The sequence below is a fragment of the Balaenoptera ricei genome, chromosome 3, assembly GCF_028023285.1.
Source record: "Balaenoptera ricei isolate mBalRic1 chromosome 3, mBalRic1.hap2, whole genome shotgun sequence".
Classification (NCBI taxonomy): Eukaryota; Metazoa; Chordata; class Mammalia; order Artiodactyla; family Balaenopteridae; genus Balaenoptera; species Balaenoptera ricei.
The window spans coordinates 180,372,131-180,398,363 of NC_082641.1; the positions used below are offsets into that span (position 1 = coordinate 180,372,131).

The 26,233-nt window shown below is 55.1% G+C and overlaps 1 protein-coding gene across 5 annotated transcripts in view; it reads left to right on the forward strand.

The window, feature by feature from the left end:
- The window catches only part of NFIC (nuclear factor I C), a 64,981-nt gene that overhangs the window by 29,705 nt on the left and 9,043 nt on the right, over nt 1–26,233 (forward strand). For all 5 annotated transcript variants that reach the window (XM_059918797.1, XM_059918796.1, XM_059918801.1 and 2 more), the window contains exons 3-7: nt 12,813–12,884; nt 16,589–16,663; nt 17,457–17,580; nt 18,214–18,338; nt 25,155–25,280. In XM_059918797.1, coding sequence (XP_059774780.1) covers nt 12,813–12,884; nt 16,589–16,663; nt 17,457–17,580; nt 18,214–18,338; nt 25,155–25,280 — 522 coding nt within the window. The remainder of the gene's footprint in view (nt 1–12,812; nt 12,885–16,588; nt 16,664–17,456; nt 17,581–18,213; nt 18,339–25,154; nt 25,281–26,233) is intronic.

The following is a 26,233-nucleotide window of genomic DNA, read 5'->3' on the forward strand; positions in this document are numbered from 1 at the left end:
TTAAAAACGTGGGCGCTGGAACCAGAGTAACTGAGTCGCCATCCGCTTGTCCACTCACTGGCGTGAGACCTGGGGCGAGCCCCTTCCGATCTCTGACCCCGTCTGTAAAGCGGAGCGCCCAGCAATCTGCTTGCAGCTCAAAACCTACTTTCTGCAGAGAAGGAAACTGAGGTACTAAGCAGGCAGGCTCTCCAGAAACCCCTCCGGGCAACACTGGGAGGGAACCCATCTTAGCCCAGAGAGGGGCAGGGCTGGCCCGAGGGCACACAGCTCCGGTCGGGACCCTGCCCTGCTCTGGAGCCCTCCCCTTGGTGCCCGCCTCCCTGGCCTGGCTGCCAGCCTCCGGCCTTCCCCCCCACCCCACCCCCGACTCCCGCGGGGCTGCCGCGCTGGTGACGCAGCCGGAGAAACTTCAGAAGGAAGGGAAGCTGGGAGGGGCCGGTCTCCTCGGCAGCCCCTGGCTGGCCGGCCGGGTGCCCCCACCCCGTCCCTGGCAGGGGGGATGCTGCGGGCTTCCGCCGCCTCCATCCACCGCGTGGCCGCAGACGGCTTCCGGGGCCGCGTCCCCTCCTGCGGCCACACGTGAGCACTTAGCCCGTGGGCACATGTGGCTCCCCGGCTCCCACCCCCCAACACCCCCCCCCACCACCACCCCGGTCGGGCTGCCAGGGAGGCAGGCCGAGGCCTTGGCTTGGCTGCTGGCAAAGCCAAGAATTTGCTCCAAATGTAAACAGCGAGTTATTTTAAGTCTGCCCCCCTCCCCGGGTGGCGCTGACACATTTGACATTGGAGGGGACCGGGAGGGGGGAGGGGGGGCCGAGGTTGCGCGTGTGGGTATTTTTAACCTTGTTTTTCACATCCTTGGTGCCACCCGGAGTCTGGTTTGTGCCGAGCGGCGGCGGTGGTGGGGAGCGCGGGGCTCGGGTGGCAGCGGGCGGGCGCCTCCCCCCGCCTGGCACGGCTGCTGCCCTCCTGGCACAAGTGCCTTTAACCCGCGCAGGCCGCCCCAGCCCCCCCCCCCCCAACAACCATGGCCACCCCCCCACCCCACCCCGGGAGGGGAGCCCGGGCTCCAGGCCCCGCCAGCCCGCTCCTCCCGCGCCTACAAAATGGCCGCCAAGGCCAGAGAAGCATCTGGAAGCCGGGAGGGAGCGTTGAGAAAATGGCCGCCAGAGCGCTGATGTCATCGGTGGCGTGGCCGCCAAGAGCGGCCGGGGTGGGACGAGTCCCGGCCTGCAGGCCTCAGAGTGGGCCCCGCGGCCTATGGGGGCCTCCTTGCTGGCTTTTCGGCCCGGACGCCCCCAAACCACCTGTGCCAAAGCCCCCCTGGCGCCCGCCGGACGCCCCAAGTTCAGCCCAAGGCCGCGCGTTCACCGCCCGGGCCTGCGCTGGGGCCGGCGGGGGGCGGTGGACGGCCGCTGCCCTGACCCGCTGGCCCGAGGTGTCCACCAGTGCCCGGCAGGGCCTGCAGCCAGGCCGCGGAGCAGGCGGGGGTGAGAGCCAGGCCGGGTGGGAAGAAAAAAGAAACTTTTCTTTGAAAGTGATTCCGAAGCAGGTTGGCTGGGGCCCAGGCGGCCGGCGGCAGGGCAGAGGGAGATGGAAAGTGTGGTCCAGACTCGAGGAACGCGGCGGGTCAGGAAGGACAAGGCGGGGGAGGCCCGGGCGGGGGCCGGCGTCCGGGAGGTCACCCCGGCCGTGGCCTTCTGCCTCTCGGCCCTGACGCCTTATCCAGATTTCCCCCGGGGGCGGATGAAGGCCGTGAACGTCTAGCATCTTGCTTTTTTCCCTTGGATTTGTCCAAACAGCCCTTGGAAGAGTGTCGCCTGGGGGTTTTAGATCCCGTGTACCAGGATGTGGAGGCTCAGAGAAGGAACGTACTTTTGCTGAGGTCACACAGCATTGGTGAGACTGACATCCATTTCTCGTGATTGCTGGCCTTGCGGGCCTGCGGTCTTGAGCCTGCAGGGGCAGGACGGGGTGTCTCCAGGGAGAGTCAGGGTTTGTACTGGAATTGCTTGAAGCCCAGGACAATTTCGGTTCTCGTCCTCCTGCTACACTACCAGGGAAGTCCAACTTCAGTCTAGCCTGAAGCCTTCGTGCTGTGACTCAACTCCTGGCCCTCCTCAAGATGACCAGGAGGAAGCCTTGACCATGAACCTCATGCGGCAGAACTTTGTGTCTGTTTTGTTCGTTGCTGTGTCCCTGGATCCTAGGACAGGGCCTGGTACACAGTAGGTGCTCAATACATGTGTTGAGTGAAAGAATCACCGTTTCCCCTTATGCTTGGGTTTGCACAGACACTCACATGGGATGGGGGTGGAGACTCAGGACACAAAACAGGTTGTAACATAGCTGGACATACACGGGAATCCTTTGTCACAGTTCTTAGAAGGGATACGAGGACATGAAACCCAGACTTCCAGAGCGTCAAGCCCAGGTCCTGTGGACACATAATCCCCCCCTTGGTCTCTTGGGCAAGAGAGGGAGCTAGACCAGGCAGGCATTTGCAGGAAAGGCATTCCAGGCAGGGAACAGCATGTGCAAAGGCCCTGGGGCAGGACTCTGCCTGGCATGTTGGAGGAACAGCGAGGAGGCCCGTGTGGCTGGAACAGAGTGAGTCAGGGGGAGAGAGGGAGGAGGGGAGGGCAGGGAGGGGACGGGGCAGGTCGTGCAGGGCCTTGGGGAGGACTTGCGACTTTCATACGTTTAAAGACCCAGACTCAGTCCAGTGTGATGAGAACTAGGACAAGGTTTGCACAAGGGGCCAGGGGAGGGTGTTCCAGAGAAGGAGACGTTAGAACCGGGCTTGGAGAGATGGTTGGAGTTTGCCTGAGAGCGAGAGGGGCAGGGAAGGTTCATGGCAAGAGCGAGAAGGATGAAGGCCAGGGTCGCGTGTACGGCGTGGCCTTCCAGGACAGAGAAAGTTGAACCTCAGCCGGCGATGTTTAAAAATGGCCGGTGACACTGGGGAGCTGGGAATTCCAGGGCCTGGCTTTGGTTCTCTCTCTAGCTGGCTGGTGTTGGGAGGCGGACGTGGCAGCAAGGCAGAGCCAGCTACATTTGGAAGCCCGCTAAGGTTGGAAGAGAAATCCTGCGGGCGAGCGCACCGTGGCAGCCGAGGCGGGTCCAGCGGACGCACCGCTGGGCCCCAGTGGGAACCCTAGGCTCTCCCGTATCCCGCCAGGTTTAAACAAGTGCGATTGTGGTATCAGCAAGTCCTGTCCTTTGTAAATCCCCAAAATAAATTAAATATGACCCCCCTCCGTACACCCCAGGCCATCACCCTGGGCCAGGCTGTTATGCCCACCGGGATGTTTGCCCACCCCTCTCCCCGGACTTCCAGCCTCTGAGAGTCCAGAATTCACTCAGCAGCCAGACTTTTTTAATGTGTGTGTGTGTGTGTGTGCGTGCGCGCGCTTTATTGTGGTAAAATATATATAATATAAAATTCACCATCTTAACCACTTTTAAGCGCACAGCTCGGTGGCATTAAGTACATTCACACTGTCATGCAACCATCCCCACCAGCCATCTCCAGAACTTTCTCATCTTCCCAAACTGAAACTCTGTCCCCATGAAACACTGATTCCCCATCCCCCTCCCCCAGCCCCTGGCCCCCACCATTCTACTTCCTGTCTCTATGGATTTGAGTCCTCTAGGGACCTCCTGTGAGTGGAATCAGTCAGTATTTGTCCTTCTGTGCCTGGTTTATCTCACTGAGCATCATGTCTTCAAGGTTCATCCATGCTGCAGCGAGTGTCAGAATCTCCTTCCTTTTTAAGGCTGAGTAATATTCCACTATAGGGATGGACCACATTTTGTGTGTCCATCACCTGCTGATGGACATTTGGGGTGTTTCCACCTATGGCTGCTATGAATCATGCTGCTGTGAACATGGGTGGCCAAGTATCTGTTTTCAATTCTTTTGGGCGTATACGTGGGCGTGGGCCACATTGGTGATTCTATGTTTAACTTTTGGAGGGACCGCCAAGCCATTTTCCGCTATGGCTGCACCATTTTACATTCCTGTCAGCCGTGCATGAAGGTTCCAATTTCTCCACACCCTCATCACCAGAGACGTTTTAAAATGTAGCATAGATCATCGCCCTTGAGACTAAAGCCCAAGCTTCCCACGCGGCCCACGGGGCCCTGAGTGGTCTCATGTCTCCCTGCTTTGTGTACGTGTTGGGGCCACATGCTCTCTCTGTTCCCCAAACGTCCCATGTTTGTTGCTGCCCCGGGGCCTTTGCACTTGCTGTGCCATCTGCCCTCAGCTCTCCCCATGGCTGGCTCCGTCCCATCCCTAGGCCCTTAGAGAGGTTTCGCCTGACTTTTCCGTCAAAAGTCACCTCCCCCACCCCCAGCCACTGTCTGTCCTCTCACCCAGTTTTATTGCCTCGGTGGAACTTAGAACCACCGAAATTATCTCGGGCTCCTTCTGTCGGCTCGTTTCCTGTCTGTCTCCCCCGCCTTGGCTCCCTGCCATTTCCCCAGTGCCTGGCAAGTGGTAGGTGGTCGGTAAACATCTGGGACATGAATGCTGGGGCGGTGCCTGGATCTCCCAGTTAGGAACTGCGGGAGCCTCAGCAACCAGGATGGAGGGAGTTGTCCGGGGCAAAGGGGGCGGGTGCTCTGGGGCGGGAAGGGCTGGACCGGAGGCCACGGCGGCGCCTTTGTCATGGGCTGGGACAGACCAAATTTGGGCTCGTGGCCACGGACAGGAAAGAACAGTTTGTACACTCCGTCAATGGGATCCAGTTTACATTTCTATTGTCGGTATGGTCATGTGTTTGTTTGAGGGAAAGGCCACAGGCGGTGGTGACGTTCCGGCTGCCTGTGAACACCCGGCGGACCTGGGAAGTCGAGAAAACTGGTCCCAGGCCAACCCAGGGTGTCACTTGAAATACAGCCGCTGTCCGGGGCCAGTCTCACTTATACTAGCATGAGTGTGGTTAGCTGTGCTTCATGCATCGTGCTGGAGAGCCTTTTGTGTGTGTCTCGGGAAAAAAGACCTTTCAGGAAGGTCCCGGCGTGAGGGGAGAATGTGAGCCACGTAGATACAGAAGGAACCGTGTTGTGGGCAGAGGGAACCACATGTGCAAAGGTCCTGGGGCAGGACCAGGCCTGGTGTTCTGGAGGAACAGTGAGGACGCCCACGTGGCTGGAGCAGAGTGAGCGAGGGGAAGAGAGGGAGGAGGGGAGGGCAGAGAGGGGACAGGGCAGGTCGTGCAGGTCCCTGTGGGCCACGGGGAGGACTTGGGCTTTTACCCCCAGGGAAGTGGGAGCCCTGGAGGGCTGTGGGCAGAGGGGGGACAAAGTTCGTTTAACTTCTGAGTTTGGAAAAATGCTGTCACCCAAACAGTATTTATCCCTTTGTGATTGGCCCCTCCCCTCCCGGGGCTCCTCTGATTTCAACCTCACACCCGTATAAAGTAAGGCAACAATGGAGAAAGCCCACTTTACAGACGGGGAAAGCTGAGGCTCAGAGGGGAGAGAGGCCTGACTAGTCCCAGGTCACACGCCGGGTTGTGCCAGGGCTGGGGCTTCAACCCAGGTTTCAGGGTATGACTCCAGCTTCTAAAAGATGCCCCAAGGTCATACGAGTTTGGAACCTGGAGCCTCTTCTTCACGACCCCAGTGCATTTGAAAGACTTTGAGGAGTCCAACAGCTGCCCTGAGAAACCCGCAGCGATGCTCATGCTTTTTGACCATGAACCACGCGCTCGGGTGGAGTCTGCAGACACCCCCAAGGCACACCCATAGAAAATCCCCCAAATCCCCTACTCGGCAGCTGAGAGCGTGCATTTTGTTTCCGTGGTCCTGCTCTGGCCTGTTCATGTCTTCCTCGTGCGGTCGGGAATGTATTCTGAGCAGCACAAAGCACCAAATCGAACGCCTGATCTAAGCAGGGCTGCAGAAAGCCACGTATTCAGGGATGGGCAGTGGGGGATCTGGGGGACAGCGACCAGGTCAGGAAAGAACTCATTAACAGGCAAACGTTTTAAAGCCGGTGATGGACATGATATAAAATTCAATAAGACATTCAAGAATATTCCCCCCCTTTTTTAAAAGTAAGTCTTATTGGAGTATAGTTGATTTACAGTGTTGCATTAGTTTCAGGTGTACAGCAAAGTGATTCAGTTATACATATACATATATTCATTCTTTTTCAGATTCTTTACCCATATATAGATGATTACAGAATATTGAGTACAGTTTCCTGCGCTATGCAGTAGGTCCTTGTTGGTTATCTATTTTATATATAGTAGTATGTGTATGTTAATCCCAACCTCCTAATTTATCCCTCCCCACCACATTTCCCCTTTGGTAGCCATAAGTTCATTTTTGAAATCTTTGAGTCTGTTTCTGTTTTGTAAATAAGTTCATTTATATCATTTTTAAAATTAGATTCCACATATGAGTGATAGCGTATGATATTTGTCTTTGTCTGACTTACTTCACTTAGTATGATCATCTCTAGGTCCATCCATGTTGCTACAAATGGCATTATTTCATTCTTTTTTATGGCTGAGTGATATTCCATTGTGTATATATATATATATATATATACACCACATCTTCTTTATCCATGCCTTCGTTGATGGACATTTAGATTGCTTCCGTGTCCTGGCTACTGTGAATAGTGTTGCAGTGAACACTGGGGTGCATGTATCTTTTCGAATTATGGTTTTCATGGATATATTTTTGAGAGGAGCAGATAAAACCTGGTCGGCCCATCAGCTTTCCTTGCTGTATGGCCTTGGGTAACTTACTTACCCTCTCTGGGTAACCCATGGTTGTCAGCCTTGATCAAGGATTGCTGGAGGGTGTTAGACGAAACTGTTAAATACATAGCCTGACATCTGGTGTTCGGTAAGCTGTCTGTGCTTAGCAGTTGTCATTATTATTGTTGTTATTGTTATTATTATTATTATCATCATCATCATCCCATATCTTCTCACTCTACACCTCAGCTCCCACCTCAGTGAGGTGGAGGTGCTCTGAAATTTCCCTGGCCTGTGCATCAGGGTCTGGGGCCTCTGATCCCATGGAAAGTACGGTCTGGGGGCTCTGCTTCCATGGGGTGCTTTTCAGCATAAGTGGAACAGAGATATGCAAACAATTTATCTGCCCCCAGCTGTCCCCAGCACCACAATTAGTGACAGAAGGGACCTTTGGCAAAAGCAGAGCAGCAGGGGACCCCCAGCTGGGGCCTTTATCTGACTGGTCAGACAACAGGGTCCAAACACAGGGGGTCACTCCAAACCACTGATAAGAAAGGGGTCCTGGAGTTGGGGCAGGACCAACTGAGCCCCCCTCCAAGGGCCCACTGGACACCTCCTAGTCAAAAGCACAGGACCCAACTGTGAGGCCTCGGGGTGTCTGGGGGTTGATCCCGGGCCCTTCGGTGCCACCTGGTGCTGCCTGAGTTTGAATATGTCGCCTGCCTCTCTTTGTGCCTCAGTTTCCCCATCTGGAAAATGGGGATGATAATCGCATATCCCTCTTGGGGGAGTTTCGAAGATTAGATGAGTCAGTGGAGGGGAAACTTGTAGCTCAACGTAGTCAAAGGAGTGACTCACCACGTATTAACTATTGGAATGTACCATTTCACACGGTGTGACCTTGATGACCCTCCCAGGAGCTCCAGTCACAGCCCCTCACCCACCAGGGGCTGCCACTCACATCTCTGGGTTGCATGGCCTCCCTTGCACCTGGCACAGCCTGGAATTATACTCCTGGTTTATTTGCTTACTTGTTCATTGCCTGTCACTCCACCATTAGGATGTCAGTGCCACGAAAGCAGGGAATTGTGTCCATCTTGGTTGCTGCTGCGTGTTAGACACATGGCACCCTGGAGGTGCTCAGCGATCAGTTTGCCAAGTGATCAAAGGAGAGAAGTAAACGGTAGTGCAGTTCAGCTCTAATTTATGGATGAGGAAATGGAGGCTCAGAGATGTCAAAGTACCTGCACAAGGACACACAGCAGAGGTTGGCAGACTTTCAGTGAAGTGAATGCTTTAGACCTGGTAGGTCACCTACAGTTTCTGTTGCGTACTCTTCTTTCTCTTTTGACAGCCCTTTAAAATTGTACAAGACCCTTTTCTTTCATTATTGCCTCCCCCTAAAGAGCCCTTTTAGACAGTTTTTTTCCCTAATCACTGCACCTCATGAAATTTTAATAGCACAGGTATATTATATATCTATTTATATACTGTATCTGTATCTATCTATCTATGTTTTATAAATAAAAAGAGCAAAAATTTTTAGCCCCCTCCATCGCCCCAAGAACCAGTTTTTGCCCCTACTGAGAATGGATGGATCTGGAACAGAGTCCCTCCGCCTCGGCACTGCTGACACTGGGGGCCGGATGACTCTGGGGGGCTATCCCAGACCAGCCTCCCTGTCCCCGCCCCCTCGATGCCAGGAGCTCCCCCCAGTCGTGACAAACACAGATGTCCCCAGACATCGCCTTGGGGTGCAGGATCACCCCAGTTAGGAACCTCTGCGCTAGGCAGACAATTTCTTTGAATTGACATCAGCTTTGGGATATAGACTCCCCGAGCTAGGCCTCAGTTTACCAACCTCATCAGTTGGGTAAATTTAATCAGATAGTGCTATGGCGCTCCTAACACAGTAAAAACTCAGCAAATGAAAGCTGCCCACTTGGGGTCTGGGGCATCTTGGGGCATTGGACATTAGCTGGCCTTTAGCATTATACACTCTGGGTCCATCTGTTCAGACCAAAGGAAGGTCCATTTTAGGACTGGGCCTCTAGATGGGAGGAGGAAGAATTATCGGTGTCCTCTTTTTTTTTTTTTTTTCTTCCCTTGATTTTTCATGGAAACATCCAGAGCAGCTCAGCCCGATAGAACTTTGTGTGGTGATGGTGGGCGTATTCGGTGCCGTCCAATTCGGTCGCCACCAGCCACGTGTGCCTGTCGAGTATTGAAAGGTGACTGGTGCGGCTGAAGTCCTGAAAATTTAATTTCAATTTAGCCAATTTAAATTTCAAGTTGCATGTGACTCGGGGCTCCCATACTGGACAGCTCCAGAAGAAAGGGTTTCCAGGAGCCAAATGACAGGCAGGTGGTTAGCAGGTGGGTGAGAAATAGTTCGAGGTTTTAGAGGTGATTAAAGATAAGATGGCAGGGACTTCCGTGGAGGTCCAGCATTAAGACTCTGTGCTCTCTGCACTGCAGGGGGTGGGGTTCAATCCCTGGTGGGGGAACTAAGATCCCACATGGCCTGCGGCATGGCCAAAAAAAAAAGTAAGATGGCACAATAAAAAGGAAGGAGATTCTGACACCTGCTACAACATGGATGAACCTTGAGGACACGATGCTCAGGGAGAGAAGCCAGACACAGAAGGACACACAGTGTGTGATTCCACTCACAGGGGGTCCCCAGAGGAGTCACATCCACAGAGACAGGAAGTAGATGGTGGGGGCCAGGGGCTGGGGGAGGGGTGGGGAGTCAGTGTTTCATGGGGACAGAGTTTCAGTTTGGAAAGATGAGAAAGTTCTGGAGGTGATGGCGGGGATGGTCACAAGATACTATGAATGTACTTAACGCCACTAAACTGTACACTTAGAAATGGTTAAATGGTAAAGTTTATGTTATGTATATTTCAACACAATCTAAAAATCAAATTAAAACAATTTTTAATGAGATGGCGTATAATTACAGCATCATATTATTTAGAAACTACACTTATTTCAATTTAAAAAGAACTACCGGGAGTATAGGAGAAAAAAGAGAGAGAGCTTCTTCAGCCCAGTAAAGGGATCTGCAGAAACCACAGCTAACATTATTCTTAGTGGTGAGAGACCGAATGGGTTCCCCCTAAGATCAGAAGCAAGACGAGGACACCTGCTCTCACCACTTCCAGTCAACAGGGTTCTGGAAGTCCTAGCCAGTGCGATAAACCAAGAAAAAGAAATCAGAGGCATACACATGAGGAAGAAAGAAAGAAAACTTGCCCTATTTGCAAGCGACATGATGGTTTTCATAGAAAATCCCAAAGAATCTACCAGAAAAAGAAAAAGACTCTTAGAACTAATATGTGAGTTCAGCAAGGTTGCAGAATACAAGATTAACACCCCCAAACCAATCGCATTTCTAAATGCTAGCAATGATCAATTAGAAACCAAAATTAAAAACACACTCTCATTTACAATTGCTCCCCAAACCTACCATGTATTGAATATCAACTTGGCACCAACCCTTTTACACTTGTTATTAGCTGACTTGGAGACCCAACAAACCGTGGGAGGTGGGTTTTATTATAGTCCCATTTTACAGATGAGGAAACTGAGGCTCAGACAGGTGATATGGCTGGCCTGAGGTCAAGAGCAGTGAATAAGGGCTCCAAACTAGAGCCAGCCGTAGACTAGGGCCATGGCTTTCAAGGTACAAAGTAATAGCACCCAAGACAAAAACAGCAAGGAGATAGCAATAATAGTAATAAAACCCTCCCTCCAGTTGGTGAAGTGCTTACTACGTGTCAGCCACTGTTTGGGGCCCTTGATTGCATTCATTATCACCTTTTCCCTCCCGAGCAGCCTCTGAGGGAGAGTCTGTAATTGTGCCCATTTCACAGATGTGGGGAGTGAGGCACAGAGAGATGAGGGGTGGCGTCTGAGGCCCACAGCCTGGGCTGCTTGGTTCCAAAGCATAAGCACACAGGCGGCGCTCAAGAAACACCCCCCTTCTCGGGTAGGCCCCTGAGTGCCAGCCGGGCACTGTTGCCCGCTGAGTCCGTGTGGGTGCCGGTTCCGGAAGAGGGTCTGTGCCCAAGGCCTGGAGCCCGACGGCTGGCTGCCCGGGCTGGGCCCTTCCCAACCCAGTGGCCACCCGTGCCCAGCCATGCGGCCATCCAAGCAGGACGGGCCGGCTCCAAGGGGCCGCTGGCTGCCCGAGCCCGGGAGCGGCCACAGGGCGCGGGGCCGAGCCGGGCACAGCCCTCTCACCACTGCCCAGCCTGCCCAGCCTAGTCGGCCACGCGGGGGCTGCTCAGCCCAGCCAAGGAGGGCTGCCTGCATCCGCTCCTATCGTGGATGGGGAAACTGAGGCAGGTGGGGCCGCTCCTGTGCTGTTTACAGCATCCCTGGGTCTTGCCCGCCAGTAGGTGCTCAGCGCACAGCGTGTGCAAAGGCAAAAGCGCGATGCCAGGCAGACGGCGAGGGTCCAGTGGCTGTTGTGCGAAGTGTCATCATCATTATTATTATCCCCAAAGCAACCCTGGGTGCACTGAGGCCCCAGCAGGGGAAGTGACCCCCGTCCCCCGGGACAACGTGTCCTTGGAGGCTCCCAGAGCTGGGATGGGAACGCGCGTCTCATCGCAGAATCCAGGCGGCTCACGCCAGCGCCGTACTGGATGTCGGGATGTAAGCACTAGCTACCGAATTAAAACAACAAGGGGCAGGGCAATTCCCTGGCGGTCCAGGAGTTAAGACTCTGCTTTTCCACCGCAGCGGGCAGGGGTTTGATCCCTGGTCAGGGAACTAAGATCCCTCAAGCGGTGCGGACAAAAAATAAATAAATAAAATAAAATGATACACTACTGTGTAAAAAAAAACAGCAAGGGGTGTGGGGCGGGGCACTTTTTCGTCATTCTAACCCTCCCTTTTCCTTGTGTACAAAATGGGTACACTAACAATGCCAGATTTGTGGCTCTCTTCATGATTTAAGGGAAAGTATGAAATGAGAACAAGAAAACACATTTGTGGTCATGTTAGGGACTTAAAAATAACAGTAATAATAATAACGGGGTGGATGTTACCATGGATCTAGAGCTCCGTATGCCCTAAGCACTTCATATGTATCAGCTCCTTGCCACCTCCTGGCAACCCAGTCAGGCCTGTGAGATGCTTTCGCACATTTGAAAGAGAAGACTCTGAGGCTCAGGGAGGTTAAGCGACTTGCCTAAGGTCACACAGCAATTAGCTCTGGGCCTTGGAGTATGGCAGGTGGGAGGGGCCTGATTCTCTTTCTCTGGCATTTGATGGTGATTCCCGCCACCTTTGTCCTTGACCTGAGAGACAAATGGGGGGGGGGGGCTAGGGGTCCTGTCTGGCTGGGCTTGTCCATTTCCTCTCCCTCCCCCCCCCCCGCAGTCTGGGGTGGAGGGTGTGAGGGCTGCAGAGGGGGCTGGCTCTACTCGCCCTCCATCTAGGCCTCCGGAGCCAATAACGCTGAGCTCAGCGTCTGTCTGCTTCACCCGGCTGCCAAGGAGCCTGATTATTTTTAGATAAGATGGAGGGGCGGGCGCCGGGGTGGGAGGGAGCCCCCAAGCCTGGCGGGTGGGGCCGGAAATGTCACAGCTGCAGAAATATGCCCCTCGGCCCCCTCTCTGGGGATCCTGAGTGGCAACCCAAGACCACAGGCTGGGCCCCCAGGACTCGGAAGGCAGAGGCGGTGGGGAGGGGGCCCGAGGGGCCAGGGACTCACCTCTCTGGCCCTCTGTTTTCCTGTCTGTGAAATGGGCATGAGGGTTCCCACCTCATACGGCAGAGGCAGGATTAAATGAGTTATCCTCACTTGACAGATGAGAAAACTGAGGCTCAGAGAGCACTTCCCCACGACTGAGCCAGCCCCTCCACTCGGGTTCTCGCCATGGTTCAGGACACAGGCAGGCTGGCGCTTAGTGACCTCAGACGTCCATGACCCCCTGGGGCAGCAGCCAGGGAGGGGGCCATGCCATGCTCCAGACCACGGCGCTGGCCCAGCCTAGCACTGGGCTGATGTCTCCTCCCCTCCTGAGTGGGGGTCCCTGCGATGTCACCAACTCCCCCTCCCTCTCTTTGCAGATGCAGAGCAAAGCGGCAGTCCCCGGGCGGGGATGGGCTCCGACCAGGAGGACAGCAAGCCCATCACACTGGGTGAGTCTGGAGGTGGCAGGGGTGGAGGGCACGGGCCCATCCCCATCTTTTATTTAGGAATCGTTTCCGGAGCGCCCCCTGTGGGTTCTGTGTGGTCCTGTGTGAGCACCTGAGTCACTCCTCCCAGCCATGCTGTAGAGTAGGTGCTGCTGTTGTTCCATTTTGCAGAGGCAGGGACTGAGGTCCGGAGAGGAATATGGGCCTTCTCAGGGGCATCCAGGGAGCTGGGGTTGGAACCCACGACCCTGAGCTCCAGCGTCTGGGCTCTGAGGTGCTCCCCCCATGGGAGAGGCCCTGGTGGGCCCTGCAGTCTCATGGGACATTGAGTGGATGAGTAGGACAACTCAGTTCTATGTTGCGGGTGTGGGAGCAGAGCCAGAAGGACAGAGAGGATTTGGAAGCTTCAGAGTCCCTGCTTCTACTCTGGTTCCCTGCCTACTCCCTCCCACAGTCTGTCCTCCCTGAAGTGGTCAGAGGGTGCCCGTGAGCACCTGAGTCAGGCCCCGCCCACCCTCTGCCCACAGCCCTCCAGGGCTCCCACCTCCCGGGGGTAAAAGCCCAAGTCCTCCCTGCCCTCCCCTCCTCCCTTTCCCCCCCTCGCTCACTCTGTTCCAGACACACAGGCCTCCTTGCTGTTCCTCCAGCACGCCAGGCACCATCCTGTCCCAGAGCCTCTGCACGTGCTGTGCCCGCTATCTGGACAGCTAACTGCTTTCTCTCGCTCCAGATCACCCAGGTCTCAGCTCAAATGCCTCCCTCTCAGAAAGATCTTCCCTGAGCCCCTCAGCTCAAGCAGCCTCAGTCACTCTCAATCTCAGCCCTCTGTTTTATTTCCTTTAGAGGAAGTTAGTGATTGCATATGTATTTGCTTAGTTGCTTAGTGATTGCAAATGTGTTTGTTTATCTCACGTAGTGGAACATCACCTCCTCAAGGGCAGAGGTGTTTGTTTTGATCACTACTGTGTCCTCAGTACCTAGAACAGGACCTGGTACACACTAGGTGCTCAAAAAACATTTCTAGAAAGCAAAAAAGGAGAGAAGGAAGGATGAAGCAGAGGGAAAAAGAGAAACTAGAGGGATAGTATATTAGGGGCAAGGAAGGAGGAGAGATGAAAAGGGAGAAAGGAAGAAACAGCCAGTGGGTGAGGGCATCCCCGTTGGAAGGTCCGTCACAGGCATGCACAGGGAGGCTGGATGGTTCCAGGAGGTTCACAGGCCCCCAGGCCACACCTCACTGGCCATCTGTGACCCGAGTCCTCCTTGACCTCCTGTGATCCCCAGGCGCCTCCCTCCAAGCCAGATGTTCAAGGCAGGCGGCGGGGGCCATGGCGCTTGGCCTGGTCCCGTGGGGAGCTCCAGCGTCTGGTAGAGGAAATCACTTCCTCCCCGCCCGCCAGGGAGTCCCCTGGAGATGGAGCTGGGCGAGCACTGCACAAACAGGAAACCCCGGTGGGGGTGGGGCGGAGGGGCGTGCTGACAGCAGCCGGCCAGCTGGGTCAGCAGGAAGTGGCCACGGCCACTTCCCCCTGGACACTGGGAGCCACCACCCTGTCCTCCTCGGGATGTTGTGGTCCCGAGCCTCCCGTCATGGGCCTGGGCAGGTAGTAATTGCTCAATGAATGGTGGACACAAAGCTCATAAGCAGGGGGCTTGGGTGGCAGACAGCTGGGGAGCTGGGCACTGCTGTGAGCTCCCTGCGGCCACTGCTGCCCCCTGGGGGCCTGGACAAGAACTGCTCCCACCCCCCACCCCCCAAAGCCAAGAGCTGCCATTCTGTGGGTCCCACCTCCACTCTGACCACTCTCTCTGGCTCCTTCAACTCCAGCCCTGTTGGCCTCCGATTTGCCAAGTGCATCCCAACCCCAGGCCCTTTGCACAAGCCATTCCCGCTGCCAGGAACATCGTAACCCACAGGGAGGTGGCAAAACGTCGAGTTTAAGATCATCCTCATCGGGGCAGCCAGTTCTCACAAGGCAGTTTCCCTGTGCCAGGCGCTGTCTGGGCACTACCCAAATTTTAACTCACGTGTTCGCCTTATCCACCCCTACCTTGAGATCTTGGTTGAATGTCACCCTCCCAGAGAAGCCTTCTCTGAGCCCTTCGTGTAAAATAGGTCCCCTCCCCAGCAGGCTCCCCCGACCTTGACTGCCTCACCACTGCCTGACACATCTCACATTTAACTGAATCATCTTTAATAACTTTCTTTTTAAATTGTGGTACAACACACATAAATGTAGAATTTTAACCCTATTAAAATGTACCGTTCAGTGACATTAAGTACATTCAGAGCTGTGCACCCATCACCTCTGTCTAGTTCCAGAACATTCTCATAAACCCACAAAGCAACCCCATCTCCCTTAGTCACTCCCCCTCCCCGAGTGACCAGGAACCCACTGTCTGTCTCAGTGGATCTGCCTGTTCTGGACGTTTCCCATCAGTGGAATCACACACCGTGTGTCCTTCTGTGTCTGGCTTCTCTCACTGAGCATCGTGTTCTCAGGGTCCATCCACGTGGTAGCGAGTGTCAGGGCTTCACCTCTTTTCACGGCTGAGTGACGTTCCCGTGTGTGGAGGGACCACATTTTGTGTATCCATCATGGTTGATGGACATTTGGGTTGTCTCCAATTTCAGCTACTGTAAATCATGCTGCTGTGAACATTCATGTGCAAGTGTTTTTGACTTCCTGCTTTTATGTGGCGTCCTTCGCCCACCATGGGCTGTGAGTCCAAGAGGGCAGCTGCTCCTGTACGTCTTGTTCCCCACTGTGTCCCCAGTGCCCAACTCAGGGGGCGGACACTGGAGGTGCCTGGTAATGGGTCCTGCCTGTGAGGGTCTCCAGGTGGGACAGGCCTGCTTCCAGCTGTCTTGGGTTGGCCAGTGCTCCTGCCCTCTCGAGGCCAGCCTCAGTTTACAAATCCATGAAATGGGTCTAAACCACCCCAGCCCAGAGAGGAGGGTCCCTCTTCCTTTGACATTAGGCGGGAATGGGTCTGGGCACACTGAGGATTTTGACTGCTGTCTGTGGACCCTCCATTCACCCCATGGTTCTGAGCCCCTGCCGTTTGCCAGGCTCTGGTCCGGGCACTGGGGACACCACAGAGCTCACAGCCTGGAGGCAGAAGGCTAAGAGACTGCAGCACTGCATGGGGTGATGAGTGAGGTAAAGGAAGCAAGCTGGTCCCTCCTAGGTAGTAGCATTCATAGCTCACAACCACCCAAGACGACAGGGTGTATGGTCCCCACTTTTGAGATCAGGGAGCATCAAAGCTCAGGGAGGTAAAGTGACTTATCCAAGATCACACACCGAGCGGGCAGCTGAGATGTGAACCCAGGTCTGGCCTCCACTTGTGTGTGCAGCCTGCCACAGCACGGGGGCTCCCGAGGAGGGCTGGGAGGCGGTGTGAAGGCCCAGGCTGGAGAAGGGGAGGCTGGCTGAGGCTGCAGTGAGAAGGACTGAGCAGAGACTCAGGAAGGGAGATCCGCTCCAGCTGTGTTAGGGTGGAGGAGTCCCCGTCGGCTTGGAGGGGCTGAGCTGGCCATCTTCCTGCTGCAGGGCTGTGGTGGTTGGGGAGGTGGGTAGACAAGGTGACTGGCCAGGCTGGGTCCAGCCCCCGGAGTCTGGGCAGCCCGGAGGTGTCAAGGCGGGGAACAGACCCAGCTCAGCTGGCTGCCTGCTGACCCCCATCCTTCCTCTCTTTTCCAGACACCACCGACTTCCAGGAGAGCTTCGTCACCTCCGGTGTGTTCAGCGTCACTGAGCTCATCCAAGTGTCCCGGAGTAAGTGTCCCCACCCACCCTGTGCTGGGACCCGAGGTGGGGGCTGGGGTGGGCTCACACAGGGGAGGACTGTCGGAAAGGAGAAGTGGCTTCGGGATGGGGGCTCTAAGAGGGAAAGGGACTTGGGGAGGGAGGAGCAAGGAGCCCATCACCCTGCCCCACTCCCCCACGTCCTCTCCAGCCACCCTTGTCACCAAGCCTAAGTCCCTAGGAAGGGCAGTATCCAGGCCTTTCCCAGAGTCCAAGGTCAGGGTGACATGCTCTTCCCCAGAAAAGACTCCAGATGCTGGGTGGAAGGGCTAAAGAACCTTCTGCCCCAGTATCCCCCATTCCTGGGACCTCCCTCACCCCCACCCAGGAGACCCCAAAGGGCCCCCCCCTGCCTATTTCACCTCTTGTCTTACCTATGGACCTGCTGGGGACCCACCCCCATCCCCAGACACCCCCATTTGAATCCTACCCCAGGGACCTCTGGGCACTATCCTGCCTTAACCCTAACACTTGCCCTCTCCATCCAGATCAGCAGAGCCTGGCCTCTGAGAGTTCTGGGAAGCTTGGCCTCCAGCTCTGGCTATGCCTCTGCCTCACAGTGTGACCTTGGCCTCTCTCAATGGCCTTGTTCTTCTGACCCATAGTATAAGCCCAGTTTCAGCCAAATTAGGAATCAGGCCAATTTGGGAAGCGGTTCCTTTTCGTTCTGCCAGCCCCCAGATGGCTCTCCCCACCACTCCAGGGCAAAGTGCAGCCCTGGACCTTGTTCCTCCCTCATCCTCCTCTCTGTCGCCCTCCGCAGCACCTGTGGTGACTGGAACAGGACCCAACTTCTCCCTGGGGGAGCTGCAGGGACACCTGGCGTATGACCTAAATCCAGCCAGCACCGGCATGAGAAGAACGCTACCCAGCACATCCTCCAGCGGGTATGTCCCCGGGACCCCACCTCTGGGCACTTCACACCCCACCCCCACCTCCATCTGGCCCCAGCTGGTTCATTCCTCTCCCTGTTTTCACGTTCCACCTGGGAAACTCTTATTCATCTTTCAAAACCCAGCCCCCAAGTGACTCTTTCCCCAGCCCTGACATCCCACGCTGGACTCCCACAGCCTCGAGTCCTACAGCCCTAGCCCCTGCGACTCCATGAGAACACAGACACCGGTTCTTGCTGAGATATGCTGTGTGATCGTGAGCCGGTCACATTCTGTTTGCCTCGGTTTCCTCACCTGCTAAGTGGGATCATAATCCTACCAGGTTGTTCTGAGGATTACAGTAGGTCAAGCGATCAGCCAGGCTTTCAGGGCTTTAGTCTCCACTCTGCTAGCTTGCTAGCTTGGCCCTCTGCTGAGTCCCTCCCTGCCTATTGCCCCAGGTGTCCCACCCAAGTGATGGGCAGGTTAAAGCGGATGTCATCTGAGAAGCAGCCGAAACTCCGCGGCTCGCGTGACGTCTCGCGATAGCACCCTCCTCGCCCTGCCCCCTAAGAGCCGGAAGTAGCAAAGCCCGCCGGGCCCGTCTCCGTGGTAACCGGTCTGCTGGCTTCCTTCCTCGCCCCTTAGGAGCAAGCGGCACAAATCGGGCTCGATGGAGGAAGACGTGGACACGAGCCCCGGCGGTGATTACTACACCTCACCCAGCTCTCCCACGAGTAGCAGCCGCAACTGGACGGAGGACATGGAAGGAGGTGGGGCTGGCGGCGGGGGCTGACCGACCTTCCGGTCTGGGTTACCGCGGCAGTGACTACGTGTTCCGGCAGGCACTGCGCGGGCGCCCCGGGGCGGAGAGTCGGCCTGGAGCCGCGGGGCCTCCTGGGAATTGTAGTCTCGCGGGCTGCGCGCGGTTGGAAGTAAAGTCCGGGTTCGCGTTCCCGGAGCTCTTTGGTTCCGCTCTGGCGGGGGAGGATGGAGATTATCCCTTGCCCGACTTTCCTGCCCTCTGCCTGTTAACGGCCCATCTCTGTGGGGTTCCTGCTATACAGAATTGACTCAGTAGCGATTCTGATCAACAGGGTGCTTCATCCTCGGGTCTGCCGTAGACCCTCAACTAGAGCGTCCTGATACGTGGGTTCCCTTTCCACTGGGGTCCTCCCTGGAGTCCTTTTTTTTTTTTTTTGCAAGATTCCCATCTCCATGGGATCTTGCTCTCTGTGAGTCCAGTTCCATAGGAGCCCCGCCTCTTTTCTTATAGCATCCTTTTCCTGGTAGATTTTCTTGTTGCTCCTCGGTCTTCATAGGGTCCTCTCCAGGGTGTCTGTCTCATGTGGCTCCTGTTCTGTAGGGTCAGCAGTTCCGTAGAAGCTTTTTTCTGTTGAGCGCTGGCTCCTCCTGATTCTTTGTTTACTTACCGTCTCCCTAAGGGCATTCTCCAAAGATTTCCCTTCTTTGGAGTTTCCATCTCCATCACGGTTCTAATCTAAAGAATCCCTTTCTGGGAAGTCCCTGGTGGTCCAGTGGTTAGGACTCGGGGCTTTCACCACTGCTGTGGGCCGGGTTCAATCCCTGGTAGGGGAACTAAGATCACGCAAGACGCGCCGCGCGGCAAAAAAAAAAAAAAAAAAAAAAAAAAAAAAATCCCTTTCACCTTAAGATTCTGCTCTCCAGCGGGCCAGCGTTGCACTTAAAGGAAATGGTTTGCAGAGTAGCCTGTGGGGAGGACGCCCCTGGCATTCCTCAGATTCTCAGCGGGGTCTGTGCCGCCCAGTTTTAGAAGCATGTCTCTACCCGGTCCCTTATCCCTTAACAAGGGTTCACCCCACCGTATAGCCTAGTGGTTATGAACGTGGACACTCGAGTCCCCCAGCCCTTACAGCTTCCTGGTGACCCCACCTCTCTGGGCCTCGGTTTCTTCATCTGTAAAATGGGGGTGTTAATACCTGCAGTACCCACCCCATAGGGTTATTGTGGGGATTAAGTGAATTAATACATTTGATGTCCCTAAAACAGGCCTGGCACATAATAGGTACCCAGTATACCTTAGGATTTGTTTTCTTCTCTGCCCCTCCTCCTCTTTCCCTCTTCCCTGTAGAGTCTGATTTCTTATAAAGATCTGTCTATACAAAGTGCCATACCTATAGGATTCTTGAAAAGCAATATAACATTACAATTCAGAGGGCAGGTTCACTATAACAGAAAAGAATCTGATATATATATATATATATATATATATATATGTACACACACACACATATATATATATCTATGGAACTGAAACATTTTGCTGTATACCTGAATTATTGTAAATCAACTCTTCTTCAATAAAAGAAAGAAAGAGAGAGAGAGAGAGAGAGAAAGGAAAAGAGGGCAGGTTCAGGCATCAGAGAGACCAGGGTTCAAATCCCAGCTCTGTCTTTGTCTCACTGTGTGGGCTGTGTAACCTTGGGCAGGTGACTTAACATCTCTGAGCCTCAGTTGCCTCATCTTCAAAGTGGGAGTGATGAGAACCATCATTCTTTTGGAGAGTTGGAAGGAGGACACGGTAGAATGTGACTTAAGCAACCATCTGGCACATAAGTGACCAGGAAACAGGAGAGTTTCTTTGGTGTTCATGTCTTTATAAAATTCCCATCTCTTGGAATCGGTCTCTAACACAGCTGGTTGTGACATTTGAGGTCCCAAGCCTCCTCCCTCTTCCTCAGTGTGGGCTCCCAGGTATCTAATGCTGGGAGGACCTCTCTATTTATTAGGCTTTAATTTATGGGTCAGAGTGTCTCTACGGTTCTGTCTCTGTGGTTTCCCTATCTTTCTAAAGTTTGTCTCTATAAAGACCTGTATTCAATAAGCTTTAAGTCTGATTGTAGGTAACAGAAAATACAAAAGGAAGTGCATTTCTCTCACAAATAAATGTCCAGCCATCAGCCGCCCTGGGCAAGTGTGATGTGAGGGACTCAGTATCCTGCCTTATGCGCCACTGAATGTGGTTTTCATCCCTACCTCATGGTCCAAGATAACTGCTGGAGCTCCAGCCATCATGTCTGCTTTCCAGCCAGTAGGAAAGAAGGGTCAAGTCTGGGCATGTCCTCTCCCTTTAAGAATAATTTTCAGAAGATGCACTTACCCCTTCTGCTTATCTCTGGGCCCCTGAGTTAGTCCTAAGGCCATACTCTGCTGCAAAGGATGCTGGGAAATGTAATCTTATTTGGGCCAATTATGTGCCCATCTCAAATCAAGGGTTCTGTTACTAAGGAAGAGGGATAAAGCAGATATTGGGAGACAGTTAACTTCTGCCCTATCATTTACTGATTGGGAACTCAAAAGCACTTCTCACTAACACTGTGATTGAAGAGGTTGTCTACATGTAAAGTGAATACTATTTAGAGCTGAAAGACAGCCTGTGCTGATGTAGCCACAGCGGCCCTGAGAGGAAAAATTATAGCTTTAATTGGAAAAAGAGAAAGGCTGGAAATAAAGAACCCAGCATTCAATTCAGGATGCTCAAAAAAGAAAAACAAAATTTTAAAAGGAAGGAAATGCTAGAGGGAGTCACTGGGGCTTGATCCAACCTTCCTACACTGAGAATAAAGTGGCCATGATGGGGGAGGACAAGGAGGAAGCCCGTACCAGCTTCTGGTGTGCGATGGGGAAATCACAGAGCTGGAAGGGAATGCCAGAGGGAGTCAGTCCTCCTATAGCTCCCATTGGTTGCCTCAGGCGATGGCAGACTCACTCCCCGCTGTGGGAGTCTCAGTACAAACCTCTAGTGTGTGCCTGCCCCTGCCTTCCGGGTGCTCACAGGCTCGTGGGGAGATGAATTCTATCTTTTCCTCCCCCTCCTCTTCTCCCTCCCTCTTCTTCCCCTTCCTGCCCCTCCTCCTCCTCCTTTTTCTCCTCTTCCTGGCTTCCTCCGGCTTCCTGTCTAGACAGCCCCCAATTAGCTGTTCATTAAGGGGGTTAAGCTGATTAGAGTACTCTCTCCCTTCCTCCGCTGTGGCCACCATGGGCAGCGCCCAGCTAACCCCCCAGCCCCAGCCTCCTCACTCCGGTGCCCTGGAGGGGCAGACGCCTGGGGGGGCAGAGGCCTGGGGGAAATCTTGCCAGCCCCGCCCAGGCAAGACCCCTACAGCCACATCTCTCATACCCCATACACCAGCTTCCAGCCCTTTGCCCCTTCCGGGCCCGGGCCAGGAGTGCCTCTTCTCCTCCTGGCCACCTCCTCCTGAGGCCTTCCCTGATTACCCAGCCAAGCGGGGCAGAAAGGGGGTCTCAGAGTGCTTTGCTCTTGCTGCTTCTGTGGCCCTCCCCCAGGGGACATGGGCCTCCCACAGGCAGTTATTATACGGAGTGAAGCGGGGAACTCCCATCTCTCTCCTCTTCCCGCATCTCTTTTTGAACTTGGGGGGCAGGAGGGGGTGTCAGAGCGTGGCCTGAGGAGTTACAGAGTTGCCTTTGAATCCCAGTTCCACCACTTCTTGGCTCCCCAGGACCTCACTGAGGGTCACTTCTGCCCCTAGAGGACACTGGGCGGTGTCCGGGACATCTCTGGCCATCATGACTGGGGGGCTCCTGGCATCCAGTGGGTGGGACCAGGGACGCTGCTCCACACCCCACAGCGCCCAGGACGGGCCCGCTGAGGATGACCAGCCCCCGTGTCAGCAGTGCTGGGGGTAGTAGGGGAGGCCATCCCACGTGGTAAGTGCCCAGTGAGTGGTGGCCGATCCCAGCAGAACTGCGCTCCGTCCACCCACCCGTACGCTCCGCACACTCTCTGCCCACCCTGTGTTCCGGGCGCTGGAGACCCAGTGGGCCCCCCAGGGGAGCTGGCATTGCAGGGGGACAGGCTAGTTTGTCAAGCAGACGGGTGGGTGCTCAGATGGGGGATGTACAGGCCCACCTGTTAGATGAAGCGTGTGTGCTTAAACGGGGGACAGACAGGCACGTGTGACAGGCAAGTGGAAAGATACTTGGGGGTGGGCACCTACAGGCACGTGCGTCCGTTAAGGTTTGTATCTTCGACGGGGGATGTAGGGATACTTGGCGCGGACGTGGAGATATGTATGTTAAGCAGAAAGATGGCCACTCGGATGGGGGAGGTCAAGGGCATGCCTGTTAAATGGAGAGACTCGCGCTTTGATGGGGCATATACGGGCACTGTGTTAACCAACATCGGTTGCTCGTGTGGGGCCGTTCCCAGCGTGTTTGTTGAACGAACGAGGGACATTCAGACGCAGGAACGCAGGCACCAGGGTGACTCTTTCTTGCAACACCAGGCGCCCCCCGCCCCCCTCCTGGACCCTGGCTCCCGAAGGCCCCATCTCAGGAAGCTCTAGAAGGGCCTGTGGAGGTGCAGCTGGGGGCGGGGTCCACGCCGGGCTATTTCCATCCAGGACAGGCTGTTCTAGGAAATCCTCCTAAGTGAGCGTCTGACAGCCGTAACCTCATTCCCCCTGCAGCCCTGAGCCAGCCGGGAGCCCAACACACACACACGCACGCACGCACGCACACACAGCAGGGCCGACCTCCTCCCTGCCGGCCGCCTTGGATGCCACCAGCTCCTCCTGCCCCTGGGAAAGCCCGGGCCTGCACCCAAGGCGCCGCTTGGCCGCCAGGTCCCTCTGGGCCGCCAACCGCATCCCAGGACACGCTACCCCACTCACACACGGATGCACACCCAGAGCCGACCAGGGCAGCAGCGTCTGTAACAGCAAAAGCAGATGGTGGCCTGAGTGCCCGTCGGGGGGCTGGTTCGCAGATCCGGCTCACCCCTGGCCGTGCCATCGCGGAGGATGAAAGCACCCCACGTGGAAACGCCACAGTAGGGGTGGGGGGAATGTAGCAGCATCCCAGGTGGGACAGCCCTGGAGACCCACGCAGATGCCCACTCACAGAACCATCAACCCGAGACCCCAGAAACAGTGGTGGCAGGCCTCGGAGGAGGGCGTGGGTCCTAACTGGGGCGGCTCTGCCCCAGGGGACACTGAGCCGTGTCTGGGGACATCTGTGGTTGTCATGACTGGGGGGGCTCCTGGCGTCGAGTGGGTGGAGCCAGGGAGGCGCCGAGGGCGACCCACAGAGAATGTCCCCGGCCCTGGTGTGTGCAGCCTGAGAGGCCACCTTTTGCGGGGTGGCAGGCAGTGTGTCCCTAGAGACTGTCATACTGGGTGAAGTAAGTCAGAGAAAGACGAGTATCACATGATATCGCTTATGTGTGGAATCTAAAAAAAAAAAAAATGGTACAAACGAACTTATTTACAAAACAGAAGTAGAGTCACAGATGTAGAAAACAATCTTATGGTTACCAGGGGGCAAGGGAGGGGGAGGGATAAATTGGGAGATTAGGATTGACATATACACACTACTCTGTATAAAATACCTGGCTGATAGGGACCTGCCGCGTAGCACAGGGAACTCTACTCAGTACTCTGTGGTGACCTATGTGGGAAAGGAATCTAAAAAAGAGGGGATATATGCATGTGTATAACTGATTCACTTTGCTGTGCACCTGAAGCTAACACAGCATTGTAAATCAACTATACCCCAATAAAAACTATTTTTTAAAAAAAAAAACAACCCTCACCATGTGTGAATCCACTGTGGGCCTCAGTGGGTGTGTTTCACTGTAAAATGAATTTTAAAACAATTCCTAAACATGTCTATCTCCAGTTCCCCACTTCCCCCAGAGCCCAATTCCAGAGAAGGGGCCAGGCCAAGGACTCTGCCTTTTTCAGACACGTCATCATCCTTTGCTGTCACTAGAAAAAGCCTCTGCAGAGGGTGGTGGGAGTGGGGGGTGGGATACGGGGAGGCAGGCGGGGGGCGTTCATGGCTCTTCAGGGCGGACGTGTGCCCCGCATCTCTGGGGTCCGTCTTCCATGTCATGACAAGGCTCCTCCTGAGCCAGCGTCCGTTCTGTGCCACGGCCTCCACGGAGTCTGTATGTGCCCATTTTACACCTTTTATTCATTGAGGCCGAGCTGGAGACCGTCTGGGTTCCCCAGGGCCACCAGGGGAGGTAGTGAGACCCCCGTCTGCTGAGGAATGGCAGCAAGTAATTCCAGTGCGTGGGTGTGTGCCAGGCCCTGATCTAACGGCTTTACATGTTGTATCGCATTTAATACTCACGATGACCCTACAGGGAAGGTTCTTTCCCCCGGCTAAGGATAGGTGGGGGGTGGGGGGCACAAGCACAGAGCCACTTGGGCTTTGGGGCTTTGGACCAATCCCACTTCTCTGCCCACCCTGCCGCCTTCTCCAGGGCTCTGGTGTCCCTGGGGGGCAGAGGGCAGCCCTGAGCCGACTTATGTCTGGAAGGAGAGAAGGTGGGGGCCGGACTCTGTCGTCCAGGGGCCCGTGTGGCGTCAGACTCCTCCTCCCGTGGGCCGTGTGACCCTGGGCGGCCCCCTTCCCATCTCTCAGCCTTGGTTTGCCCCGCCTTACAATGGGCTCCCAGCCCCTCGCCCATGGGTTGCTGGGAGAAGGGGGGGCAGGGGCTCTGCGGGGAGGCCCAGGGGTCCTGGGAGTGGAACAACCCTGCCTGCCGGCCCTTGACCCTCTGGCCCTCCCCGCAGGCATCTCATCCCCGGTGAAGAAAACAGAGATGGACAAGTCCCCTTTCAACAGTCCGTCTCCCCAGGACTCGCCCCGCCTCTCCAGCTTCACCCAGCACCACCGGCCTGTCATCGCCGTGCACAGCGGTGAGCGCCGCGGGCCCCGGGCGGGGAGGGGCGGCTGAGCCCTCTAACCAGGCCCCGTATGGCCGGGGAAGTCCCACCGGCCGTCTGACCACGAGTCCTCTTGCTGTAGCCTCCCACCCGGGCAGGAAATCCTGCAGGTGCCATGGTAGAGAGCACCTGGGCCTGACTCTTTTGGGGCCTCAGTTTCCCCTTCTGTACATGGAGGTGCAGCCTGGGACTCACCCCTCAACCTGCTCCCCACGTGCCATACTCGAGCGACCCACCGACAGACCCCGGGGCGAGATGGCCGCAATAGGAGGCAGACACCCAGAAGGACACACACAGGCCACGCAGGGGTACGGGAGCTCTCAGGAAGCACCACGCTCACAGCGTGGGGTGTGAGCTGAGCCCGTCACCCGTCCACTGGGCTCATAAACGACCCCCTCCCAGGGCTGTCCGTAGGACCAAATGAATTAAATCAGAATGAGTTAAATAAGAGCTTGAATGTCACCTGTTGCCCCTTGGTTGTGATAATGATGATTTAGTTCCATACAAGGGCAAATACACATACAGGGCAGAGGCAAACATCAAAATAGCACAACAGTTTAGACTAGGAGCCAGCCAAGCAGGCCCCCCAATTGCCACCATTCTTGTAAATAAAGTTTTATTGGCGGAGGGCCACACCCATCTGTTTACATGTCATCTGTGGCGGCTTTCAGGCAACAAGGGCAGAGTTGAGTAGCTGCATCAGAGACCCTATGGCCTGGAAAGCCAAAAGTATTTACTGTCTGGCCAGGGGCTAGAGAGAGAGGAAGGGGGAGTGACCACTAGTGGACACAGGGCTTCTTTTGGGGGCAGTGAAGTGGTTCTGGAATTACAAAGTGAATATACTAAAAGTCACTGACTTGTTTAGAAAAAGAAAAAAAAAGCAAATACCACACTGGAATATTACTCAGCCATGAAAAGGGGTGAAG